Source organism: Pongo abelii, chromosome 7, assembly GCF_028885655.2.
Source record: "Pongo abelii isolate AG06213 chromosome 7, NHGRI_mPonAbe1-v2.0_pri, whole genome shotgun sequence".
NCBI classification, from domain to species: Eukaryota; Metazoa; Chordata; class Mammalia; order Primates; family Hominidae; genus Pongo; species Pongo abelii.
Genome location: NC_071992.2, coordinates 40,723,748 through 40,748,930, shown reverse-complemented (window position 1 = coordinate 40,748,930; position 25,183 = coordinate 40,723,748). Strand labels below are relative to the sequence as shown.

At 45.4% G+C, this 25,183-nt stretch overlaps 1 protein-coding gene across 12 annotated transcripts in view; it reads right to left on the bottom strand.

Moving 5' to 3' along the window:
- The window catches only part of TACC1 (transforming acidic coiled-coil containing protein 1), a 97,262-nt gene that overhangs the window by 61,743 nt on the left and 10,336 nt on the right, over positions 1 to 25,183 (bottom strand). For 4 of the 12 annotated variants that reach the window (XM_009243734.4, XM_054561458.2, XM_063726619.1 and 1 more), the window contains exon 2: positions 3,318 to 3,433. The exons of 1 other annotated variant lie outside the window; for it this stretch is intronic. In XM_009243734.4, the coding sequence (XP_009242009.2) occupies positions 3,318 to 3,433 (116 nt within the window). Of the gene's footprint in view, positions 1 to 3,317; positions 3,434 to 4,393; positions 4,934 to 25,183 lie in introns of those variants that run through there. 7 more of the 12 variants (XM_054561457.2, XM_054561459.2, XM_063726618.1 and 4 more) reach the window with 5 other exon arrangements.

Here is a 25,183-nt window from a genome sequence, read left to right as displayed (position 1 = left end):
CGTCTGGTTATTTCCAGGAAATCTCTTTAGCTAGAGTTTTATTTCACCAGTAAGCCTAAAACCTGCTTCTATATGTGGCTTCAAAAAAAATCTACAACCTTATCCACCACTTAACTCCTGGCATACAACTCTTAGGAAGAGTCATTATAGAGTTTAGATACTGCAAGTTCCTAAAGCAGTTCCAGTATAAGAAAAGTCATTTCAAAATAGTCTTAGATTTTTTCCCTGAGTTCAAAGAATTATACGGAAGTCAGCACAGGAGCCATGGGTATGGTATACGTAGCCTACACGTTTGAGGGCCATTATATACCAGGAAGCCAGAATCTTTACATATTTCAACTCCAACTCCTGACTAACTCCTCATAAATCATTCCCCCAGAATGATTTAGTCTTATATAATTTATAACTGCTGTCCAACCATGTCTTGGAACCACAAAAGTATGAAAGACTATCTTTACCAGGAACAAAACAATCAATAATTTTGGGAGAAAGAGAACTTATCCAGTCCCAGAAATTAAACTTCAATATGAAATGACTCTGAAGGGCTTTCTACCCACTGAAATCCCCTCCAGTCAGACCTGTGCTCTGGCTGTCTTTGCACATTTGCTGTGTATGTGTGACAACGCCATCAGCAGTGCTCTGGACTAGCTCCGGATGTTGCACACAAGGACCCTGGAAGTCAGGGTACGACCAGGTTGATGAGCAATCATCCTATTGTTTAAAGACCCTAAACTGAAAGCCTTCATAACATGCAAGGGTTGTTTCCTGGACTGGACACTCCTCCACCCCTACAATTACAGTCTGCATTCATAAACTACCCCACAGAGCTTTCACGATCCATAAACATTTAAAAGTTTTCCTTTTAGAGAGAATGAAAAAGAATGTGAGAGTCACTGGTACAGGAAGGACCAAACAATTGGGTCTCTGTGGTTTTGGGGGCCTAGGTCATCCAGGCCTCTATTCAACTGGCAAAGAATCTGGTGGGATGAATCAGTCTAGCAGCTGAGAAAATGATGAGGAAGGGCCGCCCAAGCTGTCGGCAATTCAAAAAGGCTTTCAAACAGCTCTTAATATGTGTCTTATGAGCTTTATTTAAATTTGATGGAAAGGCCACCAAATAGTTCTTTCAAGCTTCAAAATCTCCCTTCTGATCTGCCAATCTTTACAGAAGAAAAGGGAAGCTATGAGGAACAAGTGTTATCTTCATCACTGAGAGTGCTACACGGCTATGCGTCGCACACAAATTCTCCAGTATATAAGCTTGCCTATTCTCATGCTGTCCCTGCCTAGAACAATGGCAAAATGCAGCCTAGGGCAAGTTGAGGGTATTGCTGAATTCTCAGCTGGGTAAGCACAGCATGGAGCTATCAATTTAAAGCAAAACCAAATCAGCTTTTTGCTGACGTCATTTTACCAATAATTCCAGCTCCATCATGCAGTCTATTACCAGAGTAACTTGACTTCCCTAGGCAACCTACGAAGAAGTTGCTAAGCAATAAAAATACTTACTAGGGAGAGGAGAAAGTCACAATCAGTGCAAAATTTAGGTAGCTAGATAACTGAAAGCTGGCGCTGCCACTTCAGGGTGACAGTGTCAGATACTGGAACAGAGAAACCACATAAAAAGGACTTCCATCCTAGAGTCCTTTCTCCACACAGCAGCTCAGGGAGCCTTTTACAAAAGAAGCTGAAGCACAATCCCTCTGCTCAAAGCCCTCTGTTGTGGGCTGAATTATGTCTCTCAAAATGATATGTTAAAGTCTCAACTCCTAGTACCTATGAATGTGACCTTATCTAGAAATAGTATCTCTGAAGATGTTACCAAGTTAAGATGAGGTCAAACTGAATTAGGGTGGGCCCTGACTTCAACAACTGGTGTCCTCATAGGAAGGGCACGGTAAGACAGATACGTAGGGAGAAGATGGCCATGTGTTGAGGCAGAGACTGGAGTTCTGCTGCCACGAGCCAAAGAACACAAAGGATTGCAGACACCCAGCAGAGGCTAGAAGAGGCAAGGACAGACTTCCTGGAGCCTTCAGAAGAGCAAGGCCCTGCCAACACCTTGACTTCAGACTTCTAGTTCTGATTTCAATTATCCAGGACTGTGAGAGAATAATTCCTGTTATTGTAAGCTGCTAAGTTACTCTGTTATGGCAGCCCTTGGAAATGCATATGCCCTCCAGTGGCTTTCCACCTTACTCAGAAAGAAAACCAAATCCTCACTGCAGCAGCATCTGGACCTCCTCTGACCACGCTGACTTCAGCTCCTCCTGCTCTCTGAGTAGTCAGTCCACACTGACCTCCTGGCTGGTCCTCAAACTGTACCATGAACCCTCCACCTTAGGGCCTCACCTGCAGCAGGCTGGTGCTGTCAGACCTTTGCAGATGCCACTCCTTCTGCTGGAAGGGTTCCTACCTCAGGAACCTCCAAGGCCTGCTCCCCAAATCTGCCTTCAAGTCTCTGTTCAAATCACCTAATCATGAATGCTCCCACTAACTCCCCTTCAGCCTTCCCTATCCCCACCCCATATTCCCTATTCTCTCTTCCCCGCTTTATTTTTCTCCACGGTGCTTCACACAAGCTGACACAGATATTTTGCTTAACCCTTCACAGGTTCTCCATTCACAATGTTAGCTCGAGAGAGCAGGACTTCACTGCTGAATCACAGTGCACTCTATTTAGTGAATAAGCATATGAATTCTGTTGGGACAGATGAAATTTTATTCTGAACCGGCTGTGTGACAAAAAAGGTTTCTACTAATTAAGTGAGACAGCGGAAGCTCCTGCAGATGAAGGGCTGGGCTCTGAGGAGCTGGGAGGGAATCCATGTGCTAGGTTTTTCTAAGTAGACTGAAGGGCTCTCACCACATCCCTGCATGGAAGTGGGCGAGGTGAATGATTCTGAAAAAGCCTCTTAAGAACCCTCCCTATCAAAAATTAAGTCAAGTCTTACCTGTAATTTTTGTCTCCAGCCACACCCCAGTAGAAAGCAACTTAGCCTGAGGAATTTGTGAAGTCAAATATAAACATGATCTTCCTACTTCATTACTATACATTTTTTTTTAGGGGCTGAGAAAGGCCTAGTAGGAATGTTTGATAATGATAATCTTATACTGCAAATGCACAAACCCTACTCAGAGGAGAAAGCCTCGATCACCACACCCCTAAAAATATATAAGCCAGGAGATTTCAAACAGCTCTTTCTTGGTCAAACCCTCTTAAATGGTCCTAAATTTACACTTTTTTCCTGCCTTCATTGATATTTTTCAAAACTTTTAAAACAAAACAGGCAAGAAAAATACAAGTTTTTCTTTACCTTGGCTTTTGGCCCCAGGTCCTGCCAATCCGAGTGATGGATCACAGGACTCCTTGAAAGGTGATCGGATCGGGGTTTCAGCTTCAGGGGTCTCAAAATTACCTTCAGAATCCGAGCTGCCAAGGAGGAAAAATGAGGAATTACCACTTTCAACGGTATTTCTGACACCCTTTGAAATCTACATATTCACAAAGGCTAAAAATCCAGCACGTCTGTCTAACTTCACAACCAACCGGTCCTCAGCAGGGTCTGACCTGCGGGAGGCAACTGCGGTCTCTGAGCAGTGCCCTCCTTGGGTTTCTCAGGCTGGCATCCTGTCTCTCTGAAAGCTCCTCCATTCCCTGGAGCTTTTCTCCAGCACCATTTATTTTCGAGGTCATCCTTCCCTCAGACACCTGAAAAATGCGCTTTTCCAACAGACTCCTTTTGTCACAAGAGCCCTTTCCCAGAGGCTTTAACAATTAATACTGGTCCCACCCCCGAGTTAGGCCGATGCTAGGCATTCCTCTTTGCTCGGTAGGCCTCTACCTGCTGGAACTCCCTGGGCCCGAGGCTAAGAATGCTGTCACCTGCCTTCCGCAATCACGCGGATGACAGCCCGGCAGAGACTACCATTTCCCAGCAGCTGCCAGGGGCCTGTCATCACGCGACCTTCTTCACCGCGGCTGCGTTATGGGTACACGGTAGGGCCCCAGGAAGGGCCGGGGAGCGACTTCTTCCCCACGGGGGGGCCCTAAGTTGCACTGGGTGAGATCAGTGACGTTGCTCCTGTGTGGAGGGGAGGGGGCTGGGGGTCAAAGCTTAGAGAAAGTGACCGAGGCCGGCGGGGATGCGGAGAGACTGCAGATTCTGGGTTGGGTTCGGAACGCTCCTAGCGAAACGGGGGCCAGAAAACCCACAGGAGGACAGAAGATCCTGAACTTTCGGACGCACACGGGGACCCGGCTCCGGGCAGGGACGCGGCACGGCCGTGAGGACGGTTTCGCGGGTGGCGACCACACACACGCACACAGAGGGAGCCGCAGATGGATGGAGGCAAGCGCGTCTGCATCTCAGCGGGGACTCCGTGTACTTGCCTGAAACTCAAGGACTTGGTCTCGGCTTGCGAGTCCTCCTCCTCGGGGTCGCCCTCGGGCCCGCCGGCCTCGTCCTCGCCGGCGGCCCCGCCGCGTACCGCAGACCACGTCCATTTCGCCCACTGCACGGGGGACAGGATCTGCCACGGGCTGAACGCCATGAGCGCGGGTCCTCCGGCTCCAGCTCCTAGGGGCAGGGGAATGGGTGGGGAGAGCCTTTTTCCCTTTCAAAATGGAGGGAACCGATGACAGGCGCCAGCAAGCGTTTCCAGCGGAGGCGCGGATGTGGTTAAACGAGCGCCGTCGGGGGCCCTGGTGGAGCGCCTCCTCTCGCCGGCGGCCGGCGCCCCGTCCTCCTCGGCCTCCTCCCCTCACGGTGCGGCCGCAGCGGGCCCCGCGCCGGGCTCCACTCTCCGGGAAGACGCCCGTCCTGTGGCCTCCTCAGGCCCCCGGCCCGCGGCGCCCGGCGGCTAGACCTCTGCTGCTCCGGCTCCCGGCTCGCGGACTCCCGCCTCCCGGCCGGCGGGGCGCGCATCAGCTGCCGCCGGAGCCGCGCCCCAGAAGCCGCCCCCTCGGACCGTACTACTCGCGCGCGCGCGCGGGGGCGGCGGCGGCGCCGGGGCTTTGAAGTCGGCCGCGCGCCCGCCGGATCCCCCCGCCGCGGCGTCACGCTGGTTGCGGCCCGACTGAGGGCCGGGGCTTCCCGGCTGCGCCGGGAGACCAGGTCAACCCCCTACAGCTTCGCCGGCGTCCGAAGCAGAGGAGGACCGTTTTCTGAGCCGGAGCACGCCGCGCTCTTCCTCTTTCCTTATTCCTTTTTAAAATTTTTTAAACGTTTTCATCTTGCCACTGTGACTTCACGGCGATGGTGATATTGGACTGCACACAAGCCCCTTGTTACCAAAAAAAAAAAAAACAAACAAAACTTCGCGGCCGCTGTGGACTGTTGTTTTCCCCTCCCTAACCCTGGCAGCGTGGGGGATTTCAGCCTGTTCATCTCCATCCCGGGATTTGAAAATCCCTCGGCAAAGCCACAAGAGTGACCGAGGACTGGAATTTAAGATGCCCTCCCCCTCCCCAAACCGCACTCGGGGAGGCTTCCCAAGTGCCCAGGTCTTGTCTTAGGTAAAGGGTGCTAAATTCCCTGTGAGATTACAGCCTGATGGGTTTCCCGTTCTCCATATTTATTTATTTAAAATACAGACAGGCGTCTCGATATGTTGCCCAGGCTGGTCTTGAACTCTTGGCCACAAGCGAACCTCCCGCCTCTGCCTCCCAAAATGCTAGGATTCCAGGCCTGACACCGCGCCTGACCCCATTCTCGTTTTTGAGATTTTCTTTTCATAACTTCTAAGTCTTTGATTTCTGACTTCTTTCGCTGCTTCAGTAACAAGCCAAGAGGCCTGGTGACATCTTTAGGTTTGAAGGCAATGGGAAATAGCTGATGTTCTCCATTTCCCATGGAGGGATTTCATGTAGGGATTGTTCCTCTCAAAACCACCAATGCACCTTCTTCCAAGTGAATCGATTGCCTCAAACACCAGGCTTAATGATCTCCTTGCCCGGATAAGGTGTTCCAGGTGGTACTGTAATTTCCGAGTTGTGGTGCATCAGTGAGGTGCCTGCAGGTTCCCACAGAGACAGCAGCTCCAAAATGTGCACGTTGAAACTTGCAAGAGACTAACCGTTGCCTCTGAAAGCAGTTGGCATGTATATTCATCGTGACTGTTTTACACATTTGATAACAAAAACAGGAGCAAAATACAAGATAAGGCTTAGCAGGGTAGTTTTACCAAAACCGAAGGGCAGGAGTTAGCCTGAAGTCTAGAGAAAAGAAAGGGGTGGGGTGTCAGGATGCTTTCGAATTCATCCTGGCTTCTTCCCAGAAATAAACTGTCATGAGTGTTCTAGCGACTATAAAGAAGTGAACTAGGCAGGAGGTCCATATGAAATATATCACACCACTTATCTAACTGTTGTAGTTTTAGGTTTATGCTCACCCAGTAAAACTTCAGGTTCTACAGTCCCCCAGGCTCCTGGATTTGACACAGGGTTCTGTTGCTGGGAAATAATATTACCCAGCAAATCAGTAACCAGCATACACTAGGACCTGTTCTTCCTCCTGAATAGGTCTCTCATCTTTTCATTCCTTTGCATCCCTGTGGTGACTGACATAGTTCCCGCACTCCCCATCTTTCATGATGTACTGTAAATAACTCCCACCTGGTTTTACCTCTGAAGGCTTTCTTGCCCGAGGTCACCCCTGCCTGGCTGATCAGTGACTCGTGCTCTAATCTTGCGGTTCCCATTCCCCTCTATGCCCATCCTTTTGTATTCCTAACCACAGTGAGTAGAGAACTCGTTGTCAATCTTTAATATGCCCAAGAATCATCCGCCAGCCTTCTTAAAAAAAAAAAACCAAATTGCCAGCAGAGTCTGGAAATCTGTGTGTTCACTAAGTGTCCTGGGGAACTGTTATCACAGGGTAAATTTGGGAAACAGTGCCTAGCTTGAACCAACTGCTTACTGCTTCGGGAACAGTCTCCCTTTGCCTGCAGCAGAGGGAGCTTTGCACATTCCTGGAACACACCTCCTCCCCCACCCCAGCCCACCCCAAGTTCCCAGGCTTTGGCTGCCCCAACGTCCTTCAGCACTTAGCTCAAGTGTCTACAGGGGGAAGCAGGCTGATTGTCCTTCCTTTCTATCATTTCTATACCCCGAACATCCATAAAGAACACTTCCTGTGGCCTTAGATCTGAAAGTGAAAGACAGCATTCTTAATAGTTACACAGGGACTACAGGCATAAATCAGGACTGTCTCCAGAAGACCAGGATGTAAGGCCATTCTACACTTAGCACACTATATATAACGTATTTATTTACATATCTGTCCCACAAGCTTCTAAAGGGACTTTACCCCCCTTTGGGACTTCCTCCAGAAATTAGGACAGAACCACACACTCAGTAGGTGTTCAACACATATGTAAGAAAAAACAAACATTCTAGTTTACAAATAGTCCTTGTGAGTTTGGCTAAGGTGACATAAATTCCTAAAGCCTGACTCCCCCTGGGGAAATCTAGTTTCTGGGCCAGAAAATAACAGAACCCAGGACCAAGTGACGGCCCCAGTAAGATTAAGCCTCACCTATGCAGCAATTTACTTTTTTTTTTTTTTTGAGATGGAGTCTCACTCTGTCGCCCAGGCTGGAGCACAGTCGTGCAGTCTCAGCTGACTGCAACCTCCGCCTGCTGGGTTCAAGCGATTCTCCCTGCCTCAGCCTCCCCAGTAGCTGGGATTACAGGTTCCTGCCACCACGCTCAGCTAATTTTTTTATTTTTTAGTGGAGATGGGGTTTCGTCATGTTGGCCAGGCTGGTCTTGAACTCCTGACCTCAGGTGATCCGCCCACTTTGACCTTCCAAAGTGCTGGGATTATAGGTGTGAGTCACCACACCCGGCCTGCAGCAACTTCTTGACACCGGACGAGCGAGTAAATGCCTAAGGTTTCTGAAAATCACTCCTCTGCAAGTTCTTGAACTTAGTGTTAGCAGTAATGAATATGAGTCCATCAGCTGGACCACTCCTCTCAGTCTGCTGCTCCTAGTGCTGGCTTCCTTCTTACCTGGTACAGGTTGCAAAGTCACAACTAGGAACACTCTAGCCCTGTCAGTGAAGACGTGCCATTGCCAACAGGAGGCTGTGGCCACCCTATCTGCTTTTCTGCCCTACCTCAGTCTAACCAGGCAAGGGCATGATGATGTCTAATCAAGACAACATTGCCAATAACAGCATCTGATCGCATTCAAATATGTTAACATGACAGTCTTAACCTTGCAAGATCAGATATTTACCTAATTATCCTTTACCTGTAGACTACAATCATCTATAGAATTACAATCTTCCCTCCACTACCCAAACACCAAAATCAGGAATGTGTACAACGCATTTATACAGAAAATTATAAAGAGAAGCTCCTAATTTTTTAAAAGAGAGGTGTCAGGGTATGTTCATAGTTAATACTATTTCAGGCTGGGCGCGGTGGCTCATGCCTGCAATCCCACACTTTGGGAGGTCAAGGCAGGCGGATCACTTGAGGTCAGGAGTTCGAGACCAGCCTGGCCAACATGGTGAAATTCCATCTCTACTAAAAATATAAAAATAGCCAGGTGTGGTGGCGGGCGCCTGTAATTCCAGCTACTCAGGAGGCTGAGGCAGGAGAATCACTTGAACCAGGGAGGCGGAGGTTGCAGTGAGCCGAGATCATGCCACTGTACTTCAGCCTGGGCAACAGAGTGAGACTCCATCTCAAAAAAAAAAAGAAAATACTCTTTCAGAGTTCCAGGAAGATTAACAAAGATCCAAACTGCATTTATTAAAGACTTGGCTGAGCCCTCCACCTGGGGTCTGCTCAAAGACCCTTGTCCAGACTTTGCTCTGGTGGACAACTCTTGTCATATCCACCCATTGATCTGTATTCTTCTGTATCACAAAAGAAAAGTTTGCTTTCCCCAGGAAGAAGTATGCCATTCAACCTAGGTCACAGGTCAAACCTATAGCAGAACTGCCACACAGAAGAGTTACACTGTGTCAGCTTTCAGAGAAGCTGGGGGGATATATACATTATAGATAGATAGATAGATAGATGATATTTACACTACACTAGTGTCATTGAAGAGCCAGTTCTATGAGATTCTCTCATTCCCATCAAATATTCATGACTATATGTTTATTGACTTTATAAGAAAGTTCACTTTAGTTCTTTACTCTGTGATGTAAACATATTAAAGAAGCAGTTGTTGAGTGCAAAAGATATAAACAGAATTAGGTCAGTCTGTTTATTCTAAGTGAAGAAAAATAACCCCAACATTATCCCTAATTGTTCCCACCAACTACCACAAACCCAAAGTTGAAAACAAGCAAACCAAAAACAAACACAAAGCTCCACTTAAAGCAGTGAACTGTCTTTAAATTTAGAAATATCTTCTATTCCAATAGATATGTTTGTTCTTTCCTGCTAAACAGCACCATTGTATTTACAGAGACTGTTAAACAGGAATATCATATTGGAGGATTACTCTTACTGATTTAGCGCATTTTGTTTCTTTCTGTTGAACTCAGATTCCTTTCGAGCAGATTAGGCATTAAAAAAGAGGGCTGTCCAAGTCCAAGTCCAAGTCTGAGAGTTTTATACCTAGAGCTCAGACAAGAAAACCATCTGAAACTTCCTCTGTTGTTTATAAATTTAAGATTCTAGTAAAGGACATTACTTCAAATCTGAGATATCTGCTTTACTACACTTACCTGTTTGTGGGGAGGGTGGAATTTAAGACTTGAATTAAAGAGGCTGAAGGAATTCAGGACATTTAAGTAGAATAATATTCCTGGCCAGGAGCAGTGGCTCACATCAGTAATCCCAACACTTTGGGAGGCCAAGGCGGGTGGATCACCTGAGGTCAGGAGTTTGAGACCAGCCTGGCCAACATGGCAAAACCCCGTCTCTACTAAAGATACAAAAATTAGCTGGGCGTGTGGCACGCATCTGTCATCCTAGCTACTCAGAAGACTGACACAAGAGAATCGCTTGAACCCAGGAGGCAGAAGTTGCAGTGAGCCGAGATCTCATCACTGCACTCCAGCCTGGGGGACAGAACAAGTCTCCGCCTCAAAAAAAAAGAATATTTCTTCTCCTATAGCCATTTTATTCCTTCTTCTTTTCCCCACCTCCAAAATAAAATAAATGTCCTAAACAATGCATCCTTATGGATTAGAAGAACATTAATCATATAGCCCAGATGTTTTGAGATCATCCTAATATAAAATATTCTACTCACTATCCTCATAAATATATTGTGAATCTTCAGGAGACCATACGTCTTCTTGTCACTAAGAAGTTACAAGGTAACAGATTGGGATGGTGGTTGGAAGGGGCAGTGAAAGGCAAAAGCAGATTCACTGCTAGGAGGATGTGGGGAGAAAAGGTCCACCCAGAAGAAAAGAATAAAATCACAAAAAGCTTTTGAAAATAACTGTGACACCCACTCCACCTTAATTCCTTAGTCTAGGGATTTGGGGGGATTTCATTATAGTAACTCGTGTTTGTGACCAATAATCTTCCTGTATTTCTAGGAGATAAAAAGATGGGAAAATAAGCAGCCAACTCTGTGACATGATACGCAGCATCCTGTAAACTCCAGCTTTTATCTCTTCAGAGTAAATTTTGATTACTGTATTTTGGTCCTGAAACTCCAAGTTGGTAAAACACTATTGCTAAGATGGCAATACTACCCAGTTAACTTATAGGGCTAATTTGATTTCAATCAAAATTCCTAGGGGATTTTTCTTAGAATTCGTCAATAATGTTTAAAAGTTTATCTGGAAAAATAAACTGGTGAACATGTTTTAGATTTTATAAAAAAAAAAAAAAAAAAGCACCAACAACAAGAGTGAAGAATAGACTAGTCCTACAAGATATTGAGACACATTTATGCAAAAATAGCCAGATCTTTGTTCTGTAACACAGAACAGAAAGCCCAGGAAAAGATCTTACAACATACAGGAATTTATTATATACCAAAAAAGATGGCTTGAACCTGGGAGGCGGAGGTTGCAGTGAGCCAAGATCGTGCCACTGCACTCTAGCCTGGGCAACAGAGAGAGACTCTACCGCAAAAAAAAAAAAAAAAAAAAAAAAAAAGAACAAACAACAAAAAAATAAAGAAGATGTTACAATATGTAAGGAGAAGGAAGATTTATGATTGGAGCATAGTTGGCTGGCAATGGGAAAAAAGATCAAGTTAAACCCTTACCTCAGAGCATATACCAGGATAAATTCCAGATGGATTAGATGGCTAAATAATAAAAATCGAACCATTGGGAGAAAACAGTCTACAAGCAACAGAATCTGTCAGAGCTCTGTAGGAAGGATGAGGATCCAACTTAGAAGTAATTAATGAAATCAGACACAAAATAAAGATAGATTTGGTTACATTCAAAAAAATGAAGCTTCTGACTGTGTGCCTTCAAGTTAAAAGGCAAACAACAGGCCATGGAAAAACAAAGGCTGTTAGTATTGTTATTACCTAAGGAACTCGTGAAAACCAGTAAGATCATTTAAGCCCCAAAAGAAAAATGAACAATTATAACTGCTTACTATGTGTTAGACACTACACTTTACATGAATTGTCTCATTTAATCTCCCCCACTTACTCCTACAATCTCACGAGGAAAGTATTGTCATGGCCTTTTTGTTGTTGTTAACAAGTTAAGTTGGCTGCATTTTCACCCTCTACAGCAGAGGCTTAGCAAGGAAGGGTTTCAGAAGGTCCTGGCCTCCCTGAAATTGTATGCAAAAAGTATGCGTGTGTGCATATTTGCATCAGTCTCTCCCTCTCCTCTTCCCCACATAGAATCAAGCCCAACTCCAGGAATAATGTTTTAGGTTGACTAAAGACTGATTTTCGAATCTGAAAGGGAACTAATGTAAAATTCTTCAGTATAAGGAAGTACTGGCCAAAGAAGCCCTTATATGGAAAATCCAGACCTGCCAGAAGTTAGTGTAGGAAACAGCCAGCTTTGAAGACACCCAGAGGGTGGAAAAGGGCAGAGAGCAAGACTAGCAGTGCTCACCACTCCAGGCAGGCTGTGCCCTCCCCCAAATGCCCAGTGGGAGCCCATGTTATTGGGCAGCCTGTGGGTTTCATCTAAGTGACTGTGTGGTGACCAAAGTGTGAAATGCTCATTTCAAGAAGGCATTTGCCAGTTGAGCCAAAGTACCATAAAAAAAGAGCGTTTCAGCCAGGCATAGTGGCGTCTTCCTATAATCCCAGCACTTTTGGAGGCTGAGGCAGGAGGATAACTTGAGCTCAGGACTTTGAGACCAGCCTGAGCAACATAGCAAAACCCCATCTCTACAAAAAAATTAAAAAGTAGCCAGGCGTGGTGGTGTTCGCCTGTAGTCCCAGCTAATCTTGAGCCCAGGAGGATCGCTTGAGCCAAGAAGGTCAAGGCTGAAGTAAGCCGTGATTGCGGCATTGCACTCCAGATTGGGTGACAGAGCGAGACCTTGTCTCAAAAGAAAAGAAAAAAAAACCCCAAGGACCCCCTATTGATACAAATGAGAATCCTCAAAGGCACAAAAAATTGGGCCAGAGCATAAAAGGCATACTTTATGTGGGAGGTGCAAAAGGATTAATTTTAACATCTCTTTCTTTGGGATGCTCTTTCGCTATACTTCCTTTTAGGGTGGTTTCTTCCAAGAAACTATGTTGATGAGAGAAATGACATCCAGGAGCCTCTCCCCATCTGGGAAAAAGTAGCGAGGCTCAGCAAAGAAAGGAGGCATGAAACAGGTTGCCAAGGCCTGATTTTGTGAAGCAGGAAGCTTAAAAACTGGGGAAGCACTCTTTAAGAAAAATGCTAAAGGACCCCATGAACACAGTGCTAGGGCCATGCTAGTATGAAGGGGCCCATGCAAGGGAGGGGCCTGAAGCTTAGGCTTCCTCAGCTTCATAGTAAATTCAGCTCTGCCCAGAGAACAAAAGAGATCCCTGCCTGTGGCTCAGGAGTGGTTCAGCTGGCCTCAACTCAGTAAGTGAAATGTCCATTTATGGAGCGAGGGGGTCACACTGACCTTTATCTTCTTAGAGGAAACAAAAATATTTAACTGTTGGAAACTGGATAAAACTGTCAAAAGATATCTCCTACACAGATTGTGAAACATAACTCATGGCTCTGTTCCTTCTGTACCCGTTGTAAACACACACATACAAACATACACACACACACACACACACACACGATTTTAATTATTAAGATAAAAAAGCAAAAGGCCAGGTGTGGTGGCTCATGATTGTAATCCCAACACTTTGGGAGACAAGGCAGGAGGATCACTTGAGCCCAGGAGTTTGAGACCAGCCTGGACCACACAGTGAGATCCTATCTCTACACACATGCACACACACAAAGATAAAAAAGAAAAACTATAATGCTTCTTTAACATTGTGTGTCTGTGCACCTCTACCCTTTGAATTTCCACAAGATCACTATGGTAGAGCCTAATTCCCTCATCCCATATCCCGTATCCATCATTTCCTTATTTCTTCTGGTAAAAGAACCCTCTGAATTTTTGCTGAGCACATGGTCACACAGCAAGAGGCCACGTTTCCTTCTCTACACCTAGGTGTGGCCTGTGACTCAGTTCTCACCCATGGGATAAGTGCAAATTTGGGGCAGTGTCTTTTTTTTCTCTTTTAGAGACAGAGTCTTGCTCTATTGTCCAGGCTGAAATGCAGTAGTGTAATCGTATCTCACTGTAGCCTCGAGCTCCTGGGCTCTAGCAATCCTCCCACCTCAGGCTCTTGAGTAGCTGGAACTCCAGGTGCACACCACCACTTCCAGCTAATGTTGCTTTTCTTTTTATAGAAACAGGGTCTTGCTGTGTTGCCCAGGCTGGTCTCAAATTCCTGGACTCAAGCGATTCTTACCCCTTGGCCTCCAGAAGCAGTGGGATTATAGGCATGAGCCATTGTGCCTGGCCCCTGGGCCAGTGTCTTTAAAAAGAAAACTGCATGTCCAGCCTCTCCCGGCCGAAAAGTTGTGAACTGCGTGTCACAACTTCTGCTGTGTGAGGACCACGCCCTGGACAGGATAGAGCCACAGAACAGACAGAACCCGTGCCAGGCTGACTGGGGAGCAGAGCAGCCTGTGGCCCTAGACTAATTGCTGCCTGAGGACTGTTCCGTGAGAGAGAAAAGTCTATCTTTTTTTTTTTTTTTTTTTTGAGATGGAATCTCACTCTGTTGCCCAGGCTGAAGTGCAGTGGCGTGATCTCGGCTCACTGCAACCTCTGCCTCCCTGGTTCAAGCAATTCTCCTGTCTCAGCCTCCAGAGTGGCTGGGATTACAGGCTCGTGCCACCACACGCAGCTGATTTTTGTATATTTAGTAGAGATGGGGTTTCACCATGTTGGCCAGGCTGGTCTCGAACTCCTGACCTCAGGTGGTCCGCCTGCCTCAGCCTCCCAAAGTGCTGGAATTACAGGCATGAGCTACCGTGCCCAGGCTGAAAGTCTATCTTCTTTACCGGACTGTGTCACTGGGTCCCTTTGTAACAGCAGCCTCATCTCCGCCTTCACATTACAACCCCCTCTGGGGGATTTCAGCATCTAAGCTTCCTTAGATGAAGGTACGGGAAGAACCTGCCTTAAATTTCATTCTACATTCTTCTGAACAGGATTACATTTAAGTTTCTTCAAAGACTGATGCATTTTTTAAAATGATAAATTTACACAGGTTGAGCGTCCCTAATCCAACAATCTAAAATCTAAAACATTTTGCTTGTCAACATGACACCACAGTGGAAAATTCCACACCTAACTTCATGTGGCCAGTCACAGTCAAAACACAGTCAAAACTTTGTTTCATGCACAAAATTATTACAACTGCTGTTTAAAATTACCTTCAGGCTACATGTAGAAGGTGTATATGAAACATAATGAATCTCATGTTTAGACTTGGGTCCCATCCCCAAGCTATCTCATTATGTATATGCAAACATTCCAAAATCTGAAATCTGAAACACTTCTGGTCCTAAGCATTTTGGATAAGGAACACTCTACCTGTATCTCAATGACGTCTTTTCTCAGGGCAGAAAATTCCCAAATCAAAAGACTCAAGCCTGCCCCGTGGATGGTGTCCTAATTATCCTAAAAACAAGACTGAGACTACCCTTCCTCCTGCCGTAACGACTTGAGCTGCGATACTGACTTTCTAGAAATTAGGCAGTTGCATTTTTAAAGATGACTGATGTGGACAAAAACGTTGAAGAAGGAGGGAGTCAATATTTAGATTCCACAAAGGCCAAGTAGAATGGATTTACATATCGATGAAGCTTATTATCTTCTTTGGGGAGATTTCCTTGAAATAATATGATTGTATAACTCCAATATTTGCCCAATTCTGAGGATAAATAATAACAATAATAAATAATAACTGACCCAAATCCTATAAGTGAATTAATCATTGTTCTTTGGCTTGAACACTAACTGTTGCTAGTGATGATTTCTAGCACACAAACAAAATATTTTTAGAAATTGTTTTCTTATGGGCTCAATTAGTCTAGTTATTTTGTTGTATTATTTTGTAGAACTATGACAAGCAAGAGCAAGTTTATCCTTACCGGTCTTCCCTGTACCTCATCATGTATGATATAGGAATATCATATGTGTTTTCTGTTTTCTTTGGCCAAGGCATAGACACTGAGCAGAATATATTTGTTTTACATTATTTTCTGAACAAATGATAAATCACTGCTACAGACTGACTGTTTATATCCCCCCAAAATTCATAGGTTAAAACCTAAACTCCAATGTGAGAATATTAAGAAGTGGGGCCTTTGGGAGGTGATTAGGTCATGAGGGTTCTTCCTGGGGTCAGCGCCCTTATAAAAGAGACCCCAGACAGCTCCCTCTCCCTTCTTCTGCCAAATGAGGACACAGGGAGAAGACACCCAGGAGGTCAGCCCTCACCAGACGTGGAATCTGCTGGCCCCTTAATCGTGGGGGCCTCCATCCTCCAGAACTTCCAGAAATAAATGACTGGTTTATAAACCACCCAGGCAATGATATCCTTATAGCAGCCTTAACAGACTAAGATAATCACTGACTCCTAACTTAAGCATCCATCTCAAATCTCATAGAACCACAGGAATTTTCAGCTGGAAAGGATCTTTGCCAAATATCACTGGGTCGAATATCGTTCTTTTTGGAAGAAGGTTTACTCAGGCACCAAAGTTTGCACAACTAGGATTCATAACCCTTGCAAGGAAGGTATGAATTCTGGAGTTTCCCCCCAGCCCCAAAAGATATGCCCACTTGGTATGTATAATAGAGATATGACTTCTCCTCAAAATTCACCTCATTTTAAAAGGCAATGTAAATTGTTTTATAAAGCAAATACATACAAATAATCTTGTACTTTGTTTTAAAAGTTTTTGGTTTTTTTTTTTTTTTTTTTTTTTGAGACGGAGTCTCGCCGTGTTGCCTAGGCTGGAGTGCAGTGGTGCGATCTTGGCTCACTGCAACCTCTGCCTCCGGGGTTCAAGCGATTCTCCTGCCTCAGCCTCCCAAGTAGGTGGGATTACAGGCATGTGCCACCACACCCAGCTGATTTTTATATTTTTAGTAGAGAGGTGGTTTCACCATGTTGGCCAGGCTGGTCTCAAACTCCTGACCTCGTGATCCACCCGCCTCGGCCTCCCAAAGTGGTGGGCTTACGGGCATGAGCCACCGTGCTGGCCTTTAAAAATATTTTTATAGCCTAGGCAACATAGTGAGACCCCATCCCTTCAAAAACAAACAAACAAAAAAAATTAGCCTGGTGTGGCAACGCACACCTGTAGTCCTAGCTACTTGGGAGGCCGAGATGGGAAGATCATTTGAGCCCAGGAATCAAGGTTGCAGTGAGCTGTGATGCTACCACTGCACTTCAGCCTGGGCTATAGAGTGAGACCCTGTCTCAAAACAATAATAAAAAATGTATTTTTAAATACCTTTACTGTTTAAGGCAAAATAATACATATGTTCATTCATTCATTCATTCATTCCACTAATTTGACAAATGACCAAGCTTTGCCAGCCTCTGCTGAACACTATGTTGAACAAAAGAGATCCAGTTCCTGCCCTCATAGAACTTGCATATGAGTGAGCTTAGTAAGCAAACAAATAAATATGTAATATATAAATTGGCATGTATGAAATATAAGAATTGCAGGGGGCTCTGAGAATGGCTGGTGGAGGGCATCGGTGGAGATGTCAAGGGAGGTTGCTCTGAAGAAGTGACAGACTGAAGCCTCAGGGATAGGCAGAAGCTGCCTGGGTGAAGTGTAGGGTAACAGCGTTCCTTCATCAAGACACTAAGGACAGAAGCAGCCTCCAGTTTCAAATAAGCGTGGCTGATGAGCAGCTGCTGGAGGGAGGAGAGGGGCTTAGGCTGGTGAAGTGGGGGAGGCACAAGGCATGACAGCCTAGAAGGCCATGTTAAGCACCCTTGTCTCTGAAAAAGTGAATTTTTGACAACACAGGCAGTTCAAAGAAGAAAGAAAAACCTGCCCGTAGTATTGTCTTTCGTAAATAGCCACTGTTAAAATGTTGGTGAGCATATACCCTTTTCTCCCTCTTTTTCAAAGTACTTTTTACATCTGGAATTGAAGTATTTCTATTTTTCTATTAATACTTATAATCTGTCTTTCCTTACTAGACATAAGCTCCATGAACACAAAGTACCTTACCTATCTTGTTTCTTCTGCTCAATATTTGATGGCTGAATAAAGATTGCAAATCTCTCTCTTACATATACACAAGCATATACTTATTTGGACAAATGGAACAACAGACAGATAGATAGATACTTTTACACAAATAGTGAATAAGTACTTATAGCAAAAGATAATATGTATGTTTCAATATTTATTGATTTTATTAATATTTACCAGTGTAAATATTAATATTTATATTATATTAGTACTTATTTAATTAATATAAATACTAATATTTAAATATAAAATAATTTTTATATTATATTAATATTTTAATTTATTTGATATGTATATTAATATTTATGTTAATATTTAAAATATGAATTTTTTTTGAGACGGAGTTCCACTCTTTAGCCCAGGCTAGAGTGCGGTGGTGCGATCTCAGCTCGCCGCAACTCCACCATCCAATTTCAAGCAATTCTCCTGCCTCAGCTTCCTGAGTAGCTAGAATTACAGGTGCCCACCACCATGCCAGGCTAATTTTTGTATATTTAATAGAGATGGGATTTCACCATGTTGGTCAGGCTGGTCTCAAACTCCTGACCTTGTGATCCACCTGTCTCGGCCTCCCAAAGTGCTGGGATTACAAGCGCGAGCCACCGTGCCCGGCCTAATATTTATTAAGTATACATTTTGTCTTTTGCTAGAGGTGAGTACTTATTCAGGTTAAGTATTAATACAACAATAAACCTTAATTATTAAACTTTAATATTATAAACCTTAATACAAACCTTAATCAATAGAGGTGAGTACTTTATGTATGTTTAAATATTTGTTTTATTAGTATTTATTTATATTAATACATAAAATTTATTAATATTTAATGTTAACAAATATCAATTTATTGTTTATATTATTAATGAATAGTAATATTTAAATCAACACATTAATATATATGAATATTAACATTTAAATTAACAAATTAATATTTATTGATTTAACTATACATATTATCTTTTGCTAGAGGTGAGTACTTATTCATTATGCTGCTTGTTTTCTTCATAAGGTGCTGCTCCCCATGGAGGAAGAGGAAACCAGGATGTGCAGCCAAGACCCGTCCTGACCCCTCATTGAGATCTGCCTCTCTGCAGAACCCACATGTGCCTCCTTCTCTTCATTGCATAACATGCCTTTGTGTGTCTGTACAGAATTTGCCTGACTTGCTCCCCATGGAGGGATATTTAATGGGTTTGCTGTTCCTCATTATAAATGAAACCGTGATGAGCAACCCCATGCATATGCATCTTTTCACACACTTAAATTTCTTTTCACACACTTATCATTTCTTAGAGTAAAATTCTAGAAGTGGGATTGTAGTGTCAAAACAAACACATTTTATATTTTGATACATATAGCCAAACTGCCCTCTGGAAAGGCTGTACTCATTCACATTTGTAAACACAGGGTATGAGACAGCCTTTCCTCTAAACCTTAATCAACACTGAGTCCAGTCAATCTTTTAAAACTGTCAAATGGGTGAAATGATAAGCCACCACCAATGATTGCTGGTCTTATTTGAACACATTTATTTCTGAAGTTTGAATGTGTTTTAATGGATTTGTTGAAGCATTGCCTGCTTGCCTGCCTGCCTTCCTTCCTTCCTTCCTTCCTTCCTTCCTTCCTTCCTTCCTCTCTCTCTCTTTCTTTCTTTCATATATGGAGTGTTTAAGTCTTTTGCCTTAACAGCAGTACTGAATGTGTGGTCCCTGGGCTAGCAACGTCAGCATCACCTGGGAACACCTTAGAAGTGCAAATTATACAGCCGGGCATGGTGGCGTGTGATTGTAGTCCTCGCTACTTGGGAGGGAGGCCAAGTTGGGAGGATCATTTGAGCCCAGGAGTTGGAGGCTGCAGTGAACTATGATTGCACCCATCATAAAGGGCTGACAGTAGTACATGGACTGTACTACAGCCCATGCAACAGAGCAAGGCCCTGTCTCAAAAATAAATAAAGTAAATAAATAAAATAAAATAGAAATGCAAATTCTTGAGCTCCACCTCTACTGCATGAGAAACTTGGGGTGGGCCTGACCATCTGTGTTATAAGAAGGCCTCCAGGTGACACCCATGCGCACTTATGTGCCTTAACTCATTGTTTTCTTTCTCAGTCATGTTGTACACCCTCACTCTCTTACACAGAAACCTGTCTCCAACATCCAAACTGGAGACCAAAAGCTTTTTGATCAGCAGCAAGTTCAATTATTTCCTCCTCCAAATGGTACTTATGGACTGAACATCATTTGCTATTCGCTTTTGTCCACAATATCCTGAAACCCCTTAACAAACCTCAGGAGTGTATGGTGTCACGAGCCCCAAACTCACAGCTAAATCACAGCTGGAACAGGGATTTTCTGTCCTTGTCTGCCTCACATCACCCCCCATCTTCAATCCACAATCCATATTTTCCCTGAAACTCTAGGGGCATGTGGTTTGGAAATCCTGGCTCCATCCCCCACTCCAACTTCAGGGTTGGGCAAGTGACTCAGGCCTGACTAAAGAGCATCTCCAACCCTTCTCTCCCCGTCTCTTTCCCAATACAGCACTTGGTTTAGCAAAGGGCACAAGACCCAAGCCCATCTAATTCATGTCTCCTGACAAGCTCGCCAAACTTTTTCAATGAGCCAGCAAGGTGGGCATTTCCATCAGTCCCTGGCTTCTTGGTTCAATAATCCCCTTTATTTAAGATGCTGTGTAAGCCTCTCGCTGACAACTGGTAGAGGCATTCCCTGGGCTGGTGGGTGCCAGGAATGGATATGTGAGATCGTGAGGCAACATTCCTCAGCCTGGTTCCACGGCTCCTGGCCCATCTGTTTGGCAAAAAGCTGCTGAGAGATTCCCAGAATTCACTCTCCCTCCACAACACCATCAAGGGCCGCATTTAAAGAGTTCCTCCGACTCTCAGGGATACCGAAGAGACTCCTGGTGCTGGAGTCCTTTTTTTCCCCCTTAAGAAAGAAACTGGCTTTTTTTCCCCCCAAATCAGATATTTAGAATCATTTTATCTCCAGCCCGCCACACTTTAATTAAAGTCAGTCATTCAGAGACATCTATCGTGCGGCTCTCAGCAAGAGCAGGGCACTCCAAGGGCACTGCTCCTCTCTGAGCGTGACATACAAAGGAGGCGCGGCGCAGACCGCAGCCTGCGAGGAACTGATTCTTTCATAGATCTCAAGCCTCTGGTGATGAAAGTGGAAGAGAGCTCAACTAGGACCAAAAAAGGAGAGAACGTGATTCAGCTCCCGAGAGGGTTTCCGAATGTGCGAAGGGGGAGAGCGCGGCGGAGGGGGCAGGGGAGGGAAAACCCAAGGGTGGCGCCGGGACCGAAATCCACGCTCCCCTCGAGATTGTTCAGAAGGCAGGAAATCTACCGCCGCTAGGGAGATGTCTGCATACTGCTAAACAATGCGGCATCAAAACGCCTCTCTGCTTCGTAAAGGGCGTGAGACTTGACACTGTCAGCTATAGTGACACCACAGGGCCTGAAGAGGGCTCTTAGCTTAGCAGGGAAGCCGCGGGCTCCTGACATCCGTGACCAAACCTGCGCTGCTCTGTGAGGAAGGATGGGGGAGAGCCAGAGCCGGCAGCGCAGGAAGCACGCATGTTCACACACACACGCCACACCACACAGGGTCTCATGTATATGCACACACCACACGCATGCACAGTCACACACGCACCTATCCCAGCAGTCTCACACACACATCATACACCCCCACCCATACCCAGTCTCTCTCACAGACACACCACACACACAGTCACACACACCACACAATCACACACACACCACACACCCTCACCCATACCCAGTCTCTCACACACACACACACAACACAGTCACACACACATAACATAGTCACACACACCACACCCCTGACCCATACAACCTCACATACATACACACACCACACACAGTTACACACACACCACACCCCCAACCCATACAGTCTCACATACACATGCAACACACACAGTAAAACACACACCACTCACCCTGACCCATACCCAGTCTCACACACACAGCACACACAGTCACACACACCACACACCCTCACCCATATCCAGTCTCACACACACAATCACACAATCACACACACCATACACCCATACGCAGTCTTACACACACACCACATAGTCACACACACCACAGCCCTGACCCATACAGCCTCACATACATACACACGCCACACATAGTCACATACACACCACGCCCCCAACCCATACACAGTCTCACATACACATACACACACCACACACCCTCACCCATACCAAGTCTCACACACACACCACACACAATCACACACACCACACACCCTCACCCATACCCGGTCTCTCTCACACACTCACACACACCCCACATAGTCACACACACCCCACCCCCAACCCATACACAGTCTCACATATACATACACACACCACACACACAGTCACACATACACCACATACCCTCACCCATACCCAGTCTTACACACACACACACCACACAGTCACACACACACCACACCCCCACCTCATACAGTCTCATACACATGCACACACCACACATATAATCACACACCACACACCCCCACCCATGCAGTCACATACACCACACACCTAGTTACACACATACCACACAAACCCCCCACCCATACACAGTCTTACATACACATATACACACTACACATGTAGTCACACACACCACACCCCCAACCCATACACAGTCTCATACACATACACACACCACACAATCACACACACCACACACACCCTCCCATACACAGTCTCATACACACACACACCACACACCTAGTCACACATATACCACACACACCCCCACCCATACAGTCTCTCACACACACACACCACCCAGTCACACACACCTCCCCCACAACAGTCTCACACACACTATACACCTCCACCCCCACTGTCTCATATACACACACCACACAGTCTCACACACACCACACATATCACACATTCCCACCCCCACAGTCTCATGTACACATATACACCCCACACACATAGTCACACACACCACACACACACACACACCTCCCCCGACAGTCTTGCATACACAGTCTCACACACACCACACACCCCCACCCACACATTGAGTCTCCAGTACACATATAACCACGTATACACCTCCCCCCAACTCTCATATAAGCCCACAGTCACACACACACCTCCCACACACAGTTTCATATATATATGGTGACACACACACATTACACATATACCCCTCAAAGTCTCTCTCTGACACACACACACACACACACACTCCTCAAGCACTTCAGTCCTAACACACAGCTTCTTGCTCAGCCCCTGGACCATTCATACAGGGGTATGGAATCAATCAAACAAGACACAGTTATCAAGGATGGAGGAGGACAAAACTGAACTTTTGACACTCCCGTTCCTTCTGCTGTGCAGCTTCACCAGCCGAGAACCGCAGCAGCCACCAGAGGGCACCAGAACGTTCATCACACCGTCCATCAACACACTTGTGTGTGAAGAGAATGTCTTCAACATTTGTACTTCTATAAATACAAAAAGTCACAATGAGTCCCCTCTGCATCCAATGCAGGGTGTTTATACTGCAGTTTAACCAGCGGATACAAATGAACAAGCACTGAACGACTGCAGAAGGGAGACTCCCAACTACTCAGAAGCTACAGAAAGTTCTCTGTGAATCACAGGATTTGAAGACACATCCCTGAGAGGCAGAATCCCGGCCAGCAGAAGGAATGGGGTGTCAAAAGGTCAATTTTGTCCTCCTTTATTTTCTTTCCCTTCCACCGTCCCTCCCTCCCTTCCATTCCCCTCCCTTCCTTCCTTCCTTCCTTCCTTCCTTCCTTCCTTCCTTCCTTCCTTCCTTCCTTCCTTCCTTCCTTCCTTCCTTCCTTCCTTCCTTCCTTCCTTCCTTCCTTCCTTCCTTCCTTCTTTCCTTCCTTCCTTCCTTCCAAGACAGGGTCTCACTCTGTCACCCAGACTGGAGTGCAGTGGCACAATCTCAGCTCACTGCAGCCTCGAGTTCCTGGGCTCAAGAGATCCTCCCGCCTCAGCCTCCTGAGTAGCTGGGACCACAGGCGCCGACAACACACCTGGCTAATTTTTTAAAAAATTATTTGTACAGAGTCTTGCTATGTTGCCCAGACTGGTCCCAAACTCCTGGGCTCAAATGATCCTCCCACCTCAGACTCCCAAAGTGCTGGGATTACAGACATGAGCCACTGTGCCCGTCCCCTAATCTATTTTCCTTTCTCCTACGTGTACTATAGATTAGTACCTCAATGGCCCTCTCATTTTATTGCACCCAGCAAAGGAGTTGGCTGAAGAAACTCTTGCTCCCCACCAGGCCAACCCCAAGCCAAAAACTCAGTGGATGGTGGCTGGCGCCCCCTGGTGGGAGGACAGAGCCCTCCACCTGGCAACAAGCAGGAAGGAGATGGAAAACAGGTAAAAGAAGCCCACTCTAGACTCTACTCTCTCTGTCTCTCTTCTTCCCCATTATTGCCAGCTATTCCTGAAATTTGCGCACATCTCTCGGTTCTAGGCTTGTCCTCAAGAGAACCTGCCAATCTCTGCTTCGGGTATCAACTGTAAAGGGCCCAGGTTATAAGGACTTGACCTGTGGTCCCAAGTGCCATTACTATGGCCCCCCGGGCACTTATTAGGAATCATGGCTTCACACACATCTGCCCAGAAGTGCCACAGCCTGAATATCATCAAGGGGTTCAAGGGCCTTCTGAGGCCAATGGATACACAGGTGTGAAAAGGCAGAGGAAACGTCAGTCATCTTCCTACCTTCGTATCTTGCCCAAGCCTTCCTAGTTTTGTTTTCTCAAACCCCTATTTAAGAACAATTTTGATGTAGTCATAGAAACATAACATTTTGCCGTTGTTAGGAAAGCAAGACTCATAGACAAAAATACTTCAGCACAGAAACCCAGGAGAGGTCTTCTGTCGGCTCTGTGTAAATGCAATACAGGATTTCTCTATAGCTATTTAGCTACAGAATGGGCTGGACGATGTTTTCTCAAACATTTACTTCCCTGAAACTATCTTATCAGTAGGAAATAGCCATATAAACTCTTTTTCTAGTAGATAAACAGAAGCCTCCAGTGGTTAATGAGTTGCCTGGGTGGCAGAAACACTCTGGAATTGACTGGTAATTTGTGTCCTCTGCTTCAGCCAGGTTCATCAGGACTGAAACCTAGCTCTGTGGCCTTAGTTTCTCAACTTTTCCAGGCCTCAGTTTCTTCATCTGTAAAATGCAGATAATAATGTCTATTTCATGGGATCCATGAAAGGATTAAATGGGATAATGCACAGGTTTCAGGGTCTCTGACAGTCCTCATTTCACATATTGTGTATATGTGTATTTTCACAGGGAAAGATCCCTAAAAGTTTGATCATATTATCAAGGGATCTCTGAACAGTTTTCAGAACTATTGCTGTAGAGCAAAGCATCTTTGTAAGGTTCCTGGGAGCTCCCAT